General features: G+C 39.4%; 2 protein-coding genes across 2 annotated transcripts in view; one reads left to right on the plus strand and one right to left on the minus strand.

The window, feature by feature from the left end:
* The window catches only part of LOC135210250 (uncharacterized), a 6,019-nt gene extending 611 nt beyond the window's left edge, over positions 1 to 5,408 (plus strand). The window contains exon 2 of the mRNA XM_064243098.1: positions 2,713 to 5,408. Coding sequence (XP_064099168.1) covers positions 2,713 to 4,472 — 1,760 coding nt within the window. The 3' untranslated portion in view covers positions 4,473 to 5,408. The remainder of the gene's footprint in view (positions 1 to 2,712) is intronic.
* Positions 1 to 15,150, minus strand: part of LOC135210254 (dehydrogenase/reductase SDR family member on chromosome X homolog) — a 310,210-nt gene that overhangs the window by 127,605 nt on the left and 167,455 nt on the right. The window lies entirely within an intron of this gene.

The following is a 15,150-nucleotide window of genomic DNA, read 5'->3' on the forward strand; positions in this document are numbered from 1 at the left end:
AATTTACAACTAAACTTATAAAAATTGCCTTACATGAAGCCTGTATTCATTACATCGTCTTCTAGGAGTGGAAAACGTGCTAAACTTAATTCTTCGAAAAAATAATTCATACTTTTGTGTTCTTGACGTGTGTTGTTGTTAGATCGTATGCTCTGCAGGAACGATGCGAAATTGTGCAAGTTTTTTTTTTTTTGTATAGTGTTGTTACGTTGCATGGAACCAGTGGTTATTCGGCAGCGGGACCAACGGCTTTATACGTGACTTCCGAACTACGTCGAGAGTGAACTTCTATCACCAGAAATACATATCTCTAACACCTCAATGGATGCCCGATAATCGAACTCGCAGCCACCGAGGTGGTAGGGCAAGACCATACCGATCACGCCACTGAGGCGCTCGAAACTGTGCAAAAGACATAGCTCTAAAACAATTGCGAGAGCCCATAAACTCTCATAAGTGAAATTTAGTTTTTGGCTAAATTTGTTAGTTTTAACCTGGCGTACTCTATAATACTGAGACTGCACAATGCTTTTCCAATGAATAAGCATATGTAAAGCCGTAATTTGACTGCAACTTTACAATTCACCACTAAGCCTACATGTTAGAAGTTATCCCTACTTATCCACAGTGCCTGAGAAGTTAGGCCTATACATAAGCCAAATCCCTATCCTGGAAATACTGTCTTAGTCTTCATGGAATCCAAATCAATGTTAAATTATTTCTTTTAACTTTGGAAGCATTTATAGCTCTTCCTGCTTCATCCAATCGAACGTGGCAATATTTGCTCTAAAATATTTATGGTTATTTTCGGCTTTTCAGTTTCTTGAACTTAAGGAGACTGTAATGAATTCCAACCCCAGTTCCCACTAAGAAATGGAATCAAAGTCTATCACAGATTTAGCTTTTCCTCTCCAAGGAAGGCATACCAAAATCCAGACAAACAGTCGACATTGGTTTGCTGATGTATGTCGATGTATGACATAAGAAAAAAAAATACGCAAAATTAATTCTAAAATGTCATCTTTCCTAGTCGAATAACTGGGACAATTGTGAAAATTACATGGAAGCAAAGCAACATGACAGTTTGTCTAAAAAGTGTCAGAGCATTGTGACGATGCTGATGAAACTGTTGCTGCAGTTATGTGGTTTTTGAGATGGGCAATCAATTTGTTGTCAGCCTCCACACACCTCAGGCCATGGAGTGAGAGCATAGCATGAAATATGGGCGATTAATGGTCTTTCTTTTGCTTTCATACTTTCTTTACTCACTACAACAATTTGATATCCCGTCTCAGAAAACCACATAACTGCAGCAACAATTTCATCAGCATCGACACACTGCTCTGACAAACTTTACAGACAGTCATGTCACTATAGTAGATTCACATCAGCCGTGCATTTGATGTCTAGGCAAGTGCCTTACGACGCTCCTGATTGGCTGTTGATAAGCCAATGACAAGGCTGGAAACTCTCCTTAGTCTCTCTCGAGAGTTCTTATAGGCAGGATGTATATTCCAACATACATCCTGCCTATGTGAACTCTCGAGAGAGACTGAGAGTTTTCAGCCCTGCGATTGGTTTATCAACAACCAATCAGGAGCGTCGTAAGGGACTGGCCTAGACATCAGATGCACCAGTGATGTGAATCTACTATAGCAAAGATTCAAGAACACTTCACTGGATTAGATATCATAGGTCCAACCTCACTAAACTATCAACAGCAACCATGAAGACAGTTTGTTGACTTGAATGTCTAACTCTCAGTGGTGTTTATGCCTGAGTTGTCAAGATGGTCAACAAAACCAAAGGCTGGATTTGAATAAATTTGGGCTCAATCTATTATCAAGGTTGCTATGCAAGTCAACAATTACGTGTAAAAAGGCATCTTCATTATAAATACCTACTGCTTACAACATGTATACCTGCTGTAACCTTTGAGTCTTCAAACTGTATAGATAAATATTCAACACTTATTTCATAATGCCAGAAAGCCAAGTATTGTCTGTATGATGATCTATATCAAGGGAGATGATGGCACGAATAACAATAATGATGAGAAAAAAAGAAGTAATTATACAACAACATCCTCTAAAGTGAATTCTGAGCATAGAACTCCTGCATTTAGTACAACGACTTTTAGCTTAACTTGTTATTCTAAGGGTACATGCACTATACAGTGAAACTTCGGTAACTTATGGCACATAGACACTGCAATATAAGTCAGCAACTTAACCAGTTCTAACCAGTGCTTCATACATCTACCAAAGGTTCATTATCCACTGGTTGCTGACTTCTTTTACCTGTTTGTGATATTGCTGGGTGTTTATGATATATTCGACTGTGGTGTGGAAGCTCCCTAATGAATGAAGACGCCTATGGGTACGAAACGATGTAGGACCCAAGAAATAAACTCCAATAGACTCCTTGTAGCTTCTGTCATTCTGTAGTGGATTATGTTAAACACAATCCAAAAGGTCTTTCTATAACAGTCATTTACATATTAATGCTACTTCCACTTCCGAATAAAAGCTGCACCTCATCCAACGTCATACTTTCCAGTAGTGATCGAGGAATAGTTCTGACATTTGTCAAGCGTATAATCTCTACATGCGAGCTAAATTCATGAGTATAAATAAGCTGAATTTCAAATTTACTGGCCTTCATATGACAAAAATAAACAGAATGTGAATTAACTGTGTCCAACTCTTCCAGGTTCACAGCGTGACTCAAACAGGATGTCAAGGACGCCGCTCCAAGACTGTGAGAGCCTCGGCAAGCACTGCGGCCTAGTGATATACATGCCACAGAAGAGAGTTTATATCAGTGATGAGCAGAACAGGATCAAGATCTTCCACATCGGCCAGAAGAACAACCTTCCTACCAAGACTGTCCTTCTCATTGGGGAAACAGGAGCTGGAAAAACCACTTTAATCAATTCATTTTGCAACCATTTCTTCGGAGTGAAATTTCAGGATGGATACCGTATGAAACTGTTCGCTGAGGAGGACAACTGTGAAGGGAAGGAACCCTACGAGAGTCAGACCGAGAACATCACAGGATACCTCTTCTACGCAGAGGCTTTTATGCCGTATGATCACAATATCATGATCATTGACACTCCAGGACTGAACGACACAAGGGGATGCACTAAACAGCAGGAGATCATGCACCAAATGACTGTGTTTCTGAAGGAAGAGAAATTTGGCATTCTTGACCTCACTTGTCTGGCCTTTGTTGTGAAAGCCAACCTCAACAGGGGTCTCGGGTATTTTGGCAAAATAATTGAGAGCTGCATGAAGCTATTTGGAGAGGACACAAAGAACATCACGCAGATTCTGAAAACCTTTGCTGTTGATAAGAACTCCAACATCAAGAATATTTTCCGTGATAAATGGAATATCGAAACAGAGAGTGAATTCAATTTTGATAACGGGATTCTCTACGAGCCGAATAAAGTGGGCGAAACTGACCTTTATGGTAACATTGCTGAGAAGTCAGACATCGACATGAGAGCACTAAGATGGGACAGTCAGAAGAAGGAACATGCAAACTTCTTCCAGACCCTATCGATGATGCCATCAGTGAGTCTGACACTAACGAGGGATGCACTGAAAGAGAAGGCTTATTTGGAACAGTCTAAAAGGAATCTGACCAAAAACATTAAATCGGCTTTGACGGAGATTGCTATTGGAAGAAAGAATGCAAATATGCTCAGGGATTACAACATGAGCGTGAGGGAAAACAGAGCTTGGATAGGCAGAGAAACCACCATAAAAAAGACACGCGTTCCTCTGACTACGGGATCGGGAGCACCACTCAGGTGGTACCATTTTTTACCACACGCTCACAACTGCAAAAAGTGTAATAAGACATGTGTCATCATCTGCCACGTGTGGATTCCATGTCCACAAAAAGCGTCTACATGCCCAGTTTGCAACTGCCACAGCTGGGCTCACAAAAAGGAAAAGGAAATCATCAAAGAATCTGTAGTAATGAGAAATGTGACTGGTAGGGACATGGAAGCCAAGATCGGGAAGTCGGGGAATCTGGAAGAGAACATACAGAGAGTGCTCGCTCACATGAAAGCGGAGGAAAAAGTTATAAGGGAGGTCATAGCAAGGATGGTCAAGCATATCTGCCTCCATACTGAAAGGCTTAGTGAGATTTCCCGAGCCAAGACCCGTCAATCATCCAAAGAAGTCATAGAAGAAGTCATCTCCAACAGCATTCACAATACCCAAGGCATCGTGCATTTACTCAATGAAGACGGCCATTCTTTCTTGCAAGCTGTCGCTGAGGAAGCCGAAAAGATCGAAGTCAACAAGGAAGAGTGGCTGCGAGAGCTCCAGGAAACGATGACCGAAAGCACCACTGCTTGGGAAAGAGCGAGCAAAATCGTCCGCAGGGTCGCAAGCAATAACTTGGCTTTTCTCATGTTAAGTCCAGACGACACTTCACTACTTACTGCATGAAAAAGCTGCTTCCATAAGGAGAGATGAAGGTGTCGAACAGCCAGCTTCAAATCCCAAATGCATATTCCCAAACTGTAACCAAGTACTAGGACATTCCCTAAAAAAAGCAGGACGGCATAACTTAAAAACTATCCTTATAATCTTCTTGAAAATAATCTCATTATGTTTCCCACACCCAAGTTACTGGTTAGGTACTTCTTTGAACTAACCTAACCCAACCTAACATAACCTACCTAACCTAACCTAATCTAGGGGCATGGCCAAAAAAAAAAAAAAAAAAAAAAAAAAAAAAAAAAAAAAAAAAAACAGGACTGGTGCAATACTGGTATACATTTCAGGAATTTGCATCTCGGATTTAAATGTCTGAAATCTAAAGGCCAGTGTTGTTTCCTAAAACTATGCATGCTTGATGCAATGTGAGAAGGGGATACACAGGAGAGTGTCATACACTGCCGCGAGGCATCTGAGTAACTGATATTGTTACACTGTAAATCGTTGGATTTCTCAAAATAGCACAGATGAAGCAAACGACTGTATAAATATTGTGTGCATGTGTGTGAGTGAGAGCAATCAGCATCTTCCCATTATTGCAAAAGAAACAAAAATGTAGACTGACATTGATGCTGCTGTGATGCTAACGTACGTGACAAAAACTGTGTAAGGTAGCGACCCATTACACTTGTATGTCTTATGCATTCTCAAACCAACGCTTTTCAAATCACATATAACTGCTTAGTTACCTCAAAGAGCACAGTTAATATTTGAATTTAATTTCAAGAAAAGAGCCTCTATCTAGTTATCATATGTATTATATAAAGTAGGTATTTGTAAGCTAAGGATATTTCATCTGGTTCAAGATACACTCTTGACAAGTCTGAGAAACATATTTTAATATGTCTTGTATATACTCATGTAAATAAAGAATGAGAACCTGTATAGTGGCTTTTATATCCATAACGAAACACGTTCTCGTCTCTGCGTGTGCAGGCAGGGGGTTAGTGACTTTAGATGACCTCACGCGGTGCACTGTAGGCAATACTATAGGGTGTCTACAGAGTCCCTTCGGCTCCAAGCTACACCCATTTTGTAGCTATCCAATCTCTCTAAATGTTCCTTTTTACTTCTTAATAAACACCATAATATTCTTTGGAAATGGAAAATTAAACCCATAACATTACCGAGTATAACTTGTTCACTCATAAGTATTTACAGTCTTTACTAACACTCGAGTACTTTCATACCCTAGCTGTGACCCTTTCTCAAGAGATGTGTTGGTGGTCAGACTGCTGGGCCTTTAACCCAGTCTGACCACCTACACATCTCTTGAGAAAGGGCCACAGCTAGGGCCTGAAAGTACTCGAGTATTAATACTATGTAAATACTTACAAGTAAACAAGTTATACCCAGTAATCTCGTGGGTTTCTTTTTCCATCTTCAGAAGAGGACTAAAAGAAGGTTTTGTTTGATTCTATGGAAACTCGAATTAATAGCAGAGGCCAATATTATAAACGAACAACAGCCTGCAGTAAACATGCAAAAAAACTCATAGACATCATCCTCCCTTCTTCAAGGAAACCACAAGATATCTGTGAGACTCCCGAATATGAGAGAAAATGCTGACGGTGAAGCAAAGCAAAACTATCGGCCAGAGGCAAAAACCACACCCTCAGTTGCACTCCATGGCATTAGGGCCCGTCCTGCGGAGCACCAGAGAGGCCCTTGCAGTCACACTCTATGAGCAAGAGAATAAAACAAAGAGAGAGCGAGAGAGAGAGAGAGCTAAAGGGCACATTTCTTCTAGAGACTATGCAAGTGTTGTGTAGCGAATTGAATTGAATTGCATATGGAATTTAGGCCAAAGGCCAAGCACTGGGACCTATGAGGCCATTCAGCACTGAAATGGAAACTGACAATAAAAGGGTTGATAAGTGTAACAGGAGGTAAACCTCGAAGTTACACTATGAAGCGATTGTTAGGAGAGGGTGGAAAGTAAGATGGAAGAAATAGAATATGAACGGAAGTACAGTAAAAGGAACGAAAGGGGTTGCAGCTGGGGCCCGAAGGCACGCTGCTAAGAACCTTAAGTAAGGTGCACTGACGGCACTACCCCCCGATGGGGGTGTTGTGTAGTGAAGGCACTTCAAGCCAGACTCCTTTCATCGAGCAACTATACTATTAGGAAAGGTATATACGTGGCTGGATACTACTTAATTTATTAAAACCACCTTAAGGACCCTAGCTGGAAATGAATTGTATGCAATCTGTTTTCTTTGTTAAAAGAAAACAGGAAGGTCATAGCAAGGATGGTCAGGCATATCTGCCTCCATACTGAAAGGCTTAGTGAGATTTCCCGAGCCAAGACTCGTCAGTCAAAACAAGAAATCATAGAAGTCATCTCCAACAGCATTCACAATACCCAAGGCATCATGCATTTACTAAATGGAGACGGCCATTCTTTCTTGCAAGCTGTCGCTGAGGAAGCCGAAAAGATCGAAGTCAACAAGGAAGAGTGGCTGCGAGAGCTCCAGGAAACGATGACCGAAGGTGCCACTGCTTGGGAAAGGGCAAGCAAAATCGTTCACAAGGTCGCAAGCAATAACTTGGCTCTTCTCATGTCAAATTTGTGACACTCTTGTCTTCCAGACAACACTTCACTACTTACTACATGAAAAAGCTGCACCATTTTCTTTAGACTTAAATCCGTCGTGTCCCGAATACGAAATGATGAAGCAAGCTGGCAGCAGGGTCGATGGTCTTTCCTTTTCGTGTGTAATGTACTTCTGTACCCCTTGAACCTGATATTCGACAGAGTCGTGGGAACTTTTCCCGTATTTCGTTTTGTTGTGCAATTTATACTGTGACTGCCACATTAATGATTGATTGAATGGAACACGAGTTCGAAAAATGCCTAACTGGTCCTTCACGTAGCGTCCCCTCCCGCATGAGAAGCACGTTCTTCCCCTTCCAAGACCCGTGTAGGTAAAGGTGAGTTTACACCAGGCTTCACCGCACGCTGCATAAGTAAAGACTCATCACCAACTCCTGGACTGCTCATTAAGACTCACGCCACACCACTAACTTATCCTAATGAGCAGTCCAGTAGGTGGGGCTAACAAGAATTTGGGAGGAGTTGCTGATGAGTCTCACGTATGCAGCGATTGCAGCGTGCGGTGAATTAAGCCTAGTGTAAACTCACCCTTAGACATGTTTTTATTGAGCTCTCGTGTTGCCGGTCAAATTGCATGTGTTGTGATCCATCATGTTAGTGTTGACATTCTGTATATACCGTGCCCTGACTCTTGTCGTTGTTATTAAGACAGCTGGACCACTGAGCCGTCGATTTAGTGAAAGTGTAGCCTTTTAACACCGATGAAATCTATTATTGATTGTTTTGTAATAGTCATGAGATGTTTATTTTTGTAATAAAATTGTGTGAAATTATGCTACCATCTTCATCAGCCCTGTGATTGGGGGATCGAAGTCTGTGCTATAGGCCATCCATCCTACTAGCTCCATCGGCTGAATCAGTAAAAGCCCAGTTGCGAGGGTATATTTCGTAACAGGGCGTGCCCTACGGAACACTAGAAAGTCCCTTGCTGTTGCACAGTCTATGAGAGAGAGAGAGAGAGAGAGAGAGAGAGAGAGAGAGAGAGAGAGAGAGAGATTGAACTACCATAGTATCCGGTACTTGTGCAGTAAAGAACTAGAGAAAACGTGTTGAATAACATATGGGATACTTTGACAATTTCAGTCGCATAGTTTTATTCAATTCAGATTCATCACTTTTCTTATCACTTATCAGTAGTTCCTCTTACCTAAATACCACTTGCAGAAATTACAAAGGCTGCTACTACCAAATCCTTCATGTGAGTGATCTGCGAGCATCAAAAGCAGTGATGGCTCCTCAAAACACATGGAAAAGGAACCAAAACTGACACTATAGGTACCACCTCTAGTGGTACAGGTCTACATTTCTGGAAACCCACTGTCAATTCACTGAGCAGTAAAAAGGTTTGAAAGGTGCAACAGGAGGGAAAACTCGTAGTTCCACTATGAATCAATTGTTAGGAGACGGTGGAAAGTAAGAATAAACAAAGAGAACATGAACGTAAGTACAGTAACAGGAATGAAAGGGTTTGTAACTAGGAGTCGAAGGGACGTTGCAAAAAACGTTACGTAATGCCTACAGTGTGCCGTTTGAGGTACCTTGATGGCATTAACACTCCTACGGGAGTGAATAGCAAGGGGATAATTCCCAAACAACGAAGGACTGGGCATACTGCAGGGAAGGACTGGGGCTGACAATCAACGGTCAGGTCAATGCAGGGATTAGTAACAGTCTTCGAATGCCTATACTTGGTTAATTCAAGAATCTGGAACCTAATAAGAGTAATGTGGATATATATATATATATATATATATATATATGTATATATATATATATATATATACTATATATTATTATATCTATATATATATATATATATATATAATATAATATATAGATATAATATATATCTATAATAACGGAGACACAAGTATCACGTTATTCTTTTGGTAGCGGAAGCCAGAGCAGAAGACAACTGGTAACACTTTCTCTCTCTCGACTGGCAACAGCTCTCTCTCTCTTTCTCTCTCTCGTTATACCTCCCCTCCATTTCATTAGGTCATCAAATCAGAGTCGTGAATTTACAAAAATATGCATTTATTTAAAAGCAAAGTATTAACTGAATAACTCAGATTCTTAACAGCATGATTAAATGGAATGTTAACTCAAAGTTCAAATAACTCAGATAACCCTCGGTAATTAACAGTTTAAACAGTAATTAGTCAACACCATCCCACTCTCCTCCAGAATATAGTTCCCCTACCAGAATTGCCTGTTAGGAGACAGAACACTCTCATAAGCCCAAGAACACAATCAAAAGATCACATAAAAACAGGTTATCTCTGAAATAAATATTCAAATACAATCCAGCCATACTTTGGCTAAAATAGATATAAATACACTCACCCATTACAGCCTAGGATCTCCAAGCACTTTCACAAAAGGCAAAAGCCTCCATGGCTTCACCTGACTCCCGCAACAAGCTCTGTCTATGGCTCTGGCTAATTACATGCTATTATGAATGAAAGAGGCTCACACGTACACACAAACTCACACCCATCGTTCACGCCCCAAAACCACTCCTAACCAGTTTCAAAGTCACCTCTGCATAGCTCTCATGGCGAGAGGACGAAGGCACTGATTTGCTAAGCCAGCAGACTTGATCATACCACCTCGAGAAAAAGGCATATCAGCATTTTCTAAGCTGGGATGTTCTCTGTCTCCATGGGAAGCTAAAAACGATGATTCTCAATTTCTGAGGAATGTCAAAGCATGTGACATACAATAATGTCTCATACATATCATATATTATTTAAAACATCATAACAAATTCCCCCTCTTTATGTTACAGATAGCTCGGCCACCATTATGGCTAGCCCCAGCCTAGCCACAGGTCACATAAAACAGCTTATTTATATATATATATATATATATATATAAAACACATTGGCCAGCTCATTAAACACATAATATAGTAATAACTGCACGTCCCCGGCAGCACAACGTAATGTCTATCACACATTATCTCCTGCATGTGGGCTATAATAACAATTGGGTGTAGAAACTTTTCCCCATCTTGAATTTTCGAATCTCCCTCTTTGTCTGCAACAGCAACAGCACAGACTCGCGAAACACGCTGTAGCAAGGCGAAACATCTCCCAGTGGAAGACAACTAATGACTGTCATATTCCAGAAGAGCTGTAGAACCCCGTAGACTCGTAGAAACTCTCGTATGTGGGCAAACATCAGCAACATCTCTGCAACGGCTGGTGGGCGTCTTGCTAGCGTTGGGGAACGATGTTTATGGTGTGTTTCAGTATGTCAGTCAAGTCATCGGTCAAAAAAGAATTAACCCCAGACATACTTCTGTCAAATAATGACCTAAAAAATTCCCAAAAATACTAACTGAATGTTTCCCAATTAACCCCATTTAATAAGACCACTGAACTCATTTCTAACTTCAACTCGTGAAGGAACTCCAAAAGGTCGCCAAATCACAAATCATTACCATAACCCCGGAAAAAAAACTAAGTTCTCTAACTTAATTATAAAAAAAAAAAAAAAAAAAAAAAAAAAAAAAAAAAAAAAAGAAGAAGCTCGCCAAGTTCACACATCAACACACACACTCTCCAGAACTCACAGAAACCCCACGGACTTCTGTCATCACATTTCAAACTAACAAATTCCACACACCCCCCCCCCCACCCCCCCCCCCCCCAAGAAAGAAAAAAAAAAAAAAGTCCCGGAAAAAAAAAAAAAAAAAAAAAAAAACGAAAATTATCACCGAAAAATGTTCTCTCAAGCTCTGATATTTCAACAACCCACAAAATCAGTAAAATCTCTCCAATGTCTAACAGCAAAATCCCTTTGACTGCTTATATAATTAATCTCAATGAGACAATGTCAAACGCCCATTTCATGCAATTCACAAACCCCGACAAATCATATCTCCCGTCCAGAAAGAAATGCTATTTAAAGCTCAACCCCAAATACGACAAATCTCGTAGGAAAAGAAAAAATAAAATTAAAAAAAGATAATAACAATAATAATAATTGAACTTTCCCTATCACACAATGTATATAATATACATAACCCCGCGTCTCCCTCATGAATGCAACATGTATAGTTACGGAATTTTGCCATCGCAACTTTTCCATCGATTGGAAACGGCCGGAAACAATCCCCTTACGTAGATACATCTCCGTGAAATGCCAAAAATCAGCATCTCTCAGAATAGTGCAAAACTCTGAGTAATCAACACTAGAGGAAAAGAGTCAGCAACCGGACTCGTCACAGTATTAACAGCAAAAATCCACCTTTGGACACGTCAGGTGCTCGAACTGCAGTATAGAAATGTCTAGTCAGACTTGCAACTTCAGAAACTCATGATTCTCAAAAAAAAAAAAGTTCTATACTGACACCACATAAGCACATTCCACAAAACTATCTCCAAGATAGGACTAAGGTGCTATAAAACTGTCTCAAAGACATAACTCTCACATGATATTACTCAATTATATACACAAATTATCACCTATTGGGGATATAAACTACGGTAAACTGGTAAACTCACAATGCAGCAATTATATGCCACCAAAAATAACCGACTGGTGGATATATAAAATAATGCGACATCTCCATAGAACCACAATGCAGTAATGCCACTCGCCTCCAATTAGTCACGAAACCAAAAGAACCACATAACCCCTCTCTTGGCTCGTAAAACCCCAGAAATTCAACTCCAAAAATCATAACCACAAAAAAAGAAAAAGTCACCCCCAAAGATTAATGCCACCCACATATATATATATATATATATATATATATATATATATATATATATTATATATATCAATATATAATTATTATTATAATTCTATTATATTCTAAATATAATATATAATATAATATATAAATTAATATATATATCACCATATTAATAATAACACCACTCTGGTGATAAAAATATTTCCCTCCATTTAACTAATAACCCCACATCACCATATTCCCTCTATCTCACCAATAATCACATGTGGAATAAAACAAGTCTCCAAAAAAAATGCACTCAAGGCATCTAGCTGATACACTCAAAAATATTGCCCCATATCTCCTCATAAACGTTTCTATTTGCAACAAAATGGCTGCAAAATAATTGAACTAAACATAGCTCACACTCACCACCATAGGGCCCTAAACTGTGGAATATCTCAAAAAAAAAAAAAAAAAAATCACATGGACCAAAATATTATATCTCCAATTATATCTCCAAATCTCCAGTAAAATAACTCAATGCTATAGTCAAAAACTATAAACTCTCTGTTTAGCATAACCACTGAGAAAGGCTAAAACTTGGCAAATAAAATTGCCCAGGAAATTCTAGAAAAAATCACCAGTGTGTCATAACTTATTATAACAACACTCCAAATATAAAGTGTCTAAGCAAAGACTTTCCCATATGCACTACAGCATAGGCCAAAAGAAACTTAACCAAGTTTCCTATCTCTGGCAAAGTTGCAACAAACACAATTGTGCAAGAAGCCAACAATTTCCGGAACACAAATATCCAGAAAAAAATGTAGTGCCATTATGCAGACATTCAAAAATGCAAAAAAATCTCCCATAAATCTCTCTGCAGCATCAAACAGCTGAAATTATAAACACATTCCTGAACAATGACTCCAAGTCACGAACTTGAGATATTAAAAATTCACACAACCTGGAGAGAAAAATAAATTCAAATTCGCCCATGATAAAAAAAACTTACGTCAGCGATGGCTAACGTCCAAAGAGGGGAAAGAAAAAATCAATGGCACTCTTAACTATTCCCGTGACACCTGTAACATCTGTGACTCATGTAGACTCCAAGCAATTATCTGCTGAACTCACAAAAAAAAAAAAAGAAAAACAAAAAATGTATCGTTAGTTCCTCCCATTTTCACAAAAAAACATCACCACCCTTAATAATAATTACAACACCCATGTTAGTATATAAAAAAATAACACCATTATCAGAATTATCAGTATCAGAATTCACCAGTATTAGTAGTATCACCAAATATTAGTACCCGCCCATTCACCAGCATTAAGTATCAGAATTATCAATTATCAGTATCATCAAATTTACCAAAATTCACCAGAAATTGATATCACCACCCATAAAATCATTGGCACATTCCCCAAAAAATTATTACCATGAACTCTGACAGAATCCTCAAAAAATATCTCAAGTAATGATAATTCTACTTAAGTACCTCCCCGTAAAATATCTCCAGTAATAATAATAATAATAATAATAATTCTCCGTAAATACCTCCAGTAACACCAGCAAAAGCATTAATATTGCTATTTCCCCAGTATTCATCATTATTGCCACATCCCATAACTCCAAAATAATTACCGCTCACCACTCCCCGGTATCATCACGAATCATCACCACTCAGCAATCATCACCAGTCATCACCAATCACCACCATTTTAAAGTAATCTCCACAACAGTAATCTCCACAACTCAAACAAATCTCCACTATAAAATAATCTCTGTATCTCCAATAATAATTACTCCCTCTAACATTGCATAAAAGCATTCTCCAAAGCATAAGGAAAACTTGCGCCACATTCATATGCATTTCATTTCCATTTTCTCTTCACTCAAGAGAAAGAAAAAATCTTTCTAAAAGAAACCCTACGGGCATGTCATATCATCACCCAGTCGTTATCAGCTGATTCCATGGCATTGAATTTTCCTATTCAAGGCCAAACTCGCCCCCATTACCCCGACACAAAGAAAAAAAAAGAAGAAAAAGTTCACCCTTCCCGTCAAGCATTCCCCCATGAAAGACCACTCGCCTCCCCTTGCACTACCCCTCGGTCGCTCAGCACAAATTGCGCTGAATGCGTAAGAATGAGCGGGCGCTCTCTCCCAGAGGCAAAAACACAGTGTTGCATGTATGAAAACTATTCATATACACACGTATGTATTAAAACAAAGACGAATGCGTCTCTCCTAAACATGCGCTAAGATAAAACTTATCACATTCCAATACTTTGAGGGAAATATATGGTAATCTGAACCATCACAAAGTAAAAAAAAAACACCAGGGCCTCAAAAAAAACACACATTGTAACACTTACGCCTTCAATGGAGAAGACCAACCCGGAATCTGCGCAATTACAAACACGAGAATCTAGTTGGCACAACGCAAACGGCAAACCGCGCGGCACGAAAGCACTTTCCGTTCGTTCATTCACAAGCCAGACTGAGTCACTCATCCTAACGAACGCCTCGAGATGGGCAAATTTGCTGATGCTAATCAAAAAATTTCTTCTCAGTACCAGAGTCCACTGATGAATAAATCTCGTCACCAGTCACCTACTAACTGAAATCTAACACTTTTCCACAACCAGGCACTCTGAAAACAGCATTTTTAAGCTGCTACCAATCTCAAAAAGGCTTTTTGCCAGCTGCCACCACTAATAACGGAGACACAAGTATCACGTTATTCTTTTGGTGACGGAAGCCAGAGTGGAAGACAACTGGGTTTGGTAACACTTTCTCTCTCTCGACTGGCAACAGCTCTCTCTCTCTCTCTCTCTCTCTCTCTCGTTATACCTCCCCTCCATTTCATTAGGTCATCAAATCAGAGTCGTGAATTTACAAAAATATGCATTCATTTAAAAGCAAAGTATTAACTGAATAACTCAGATTCTTAACAGCATGATTAAATGGAATGTTAACTCAAAGTTCAAATAACTCAGATAACCCTCGGTAATTAACAGTCTACACAGTAATTAGTCAACACCATCCCACTCTCCTCCAGAATATAGTTCCCCCTACCAGAATCGCCTGTTAGGAGACAGAACACTCTGATAAGCCCAAGAACACAATCAAAAGATCACATAAAAACAGGTTATCTCTGAAATAAATATTCAAAAACAATCCAGCCACACTTTGGCTAAAATAGATATAAATACACTCACCCATTACAGCCTAGGATCTCCAAGCACTTTCACAAAAGGCAAAAGCCTCCATGGCTTCACCTGACTCCTGCAACAAGCTCTGTCTATGGTTC

The sequence above is a fragment of the Macrobrachium nipponense genome, chromosome 39 (assembly GCF_015104395.2).
Source record: "Macrobrachium nipponense isolate FS-2020 chromosome 39, ASM1510439v2, whole genome shotgun sequence".
Lineage (NCBI taxonomy): Eukaryota > Metazoa > Arthropoda > Malacostraca > Decapoda > Palaemonidae > Macrobrachium > Macrobrachium nipponense.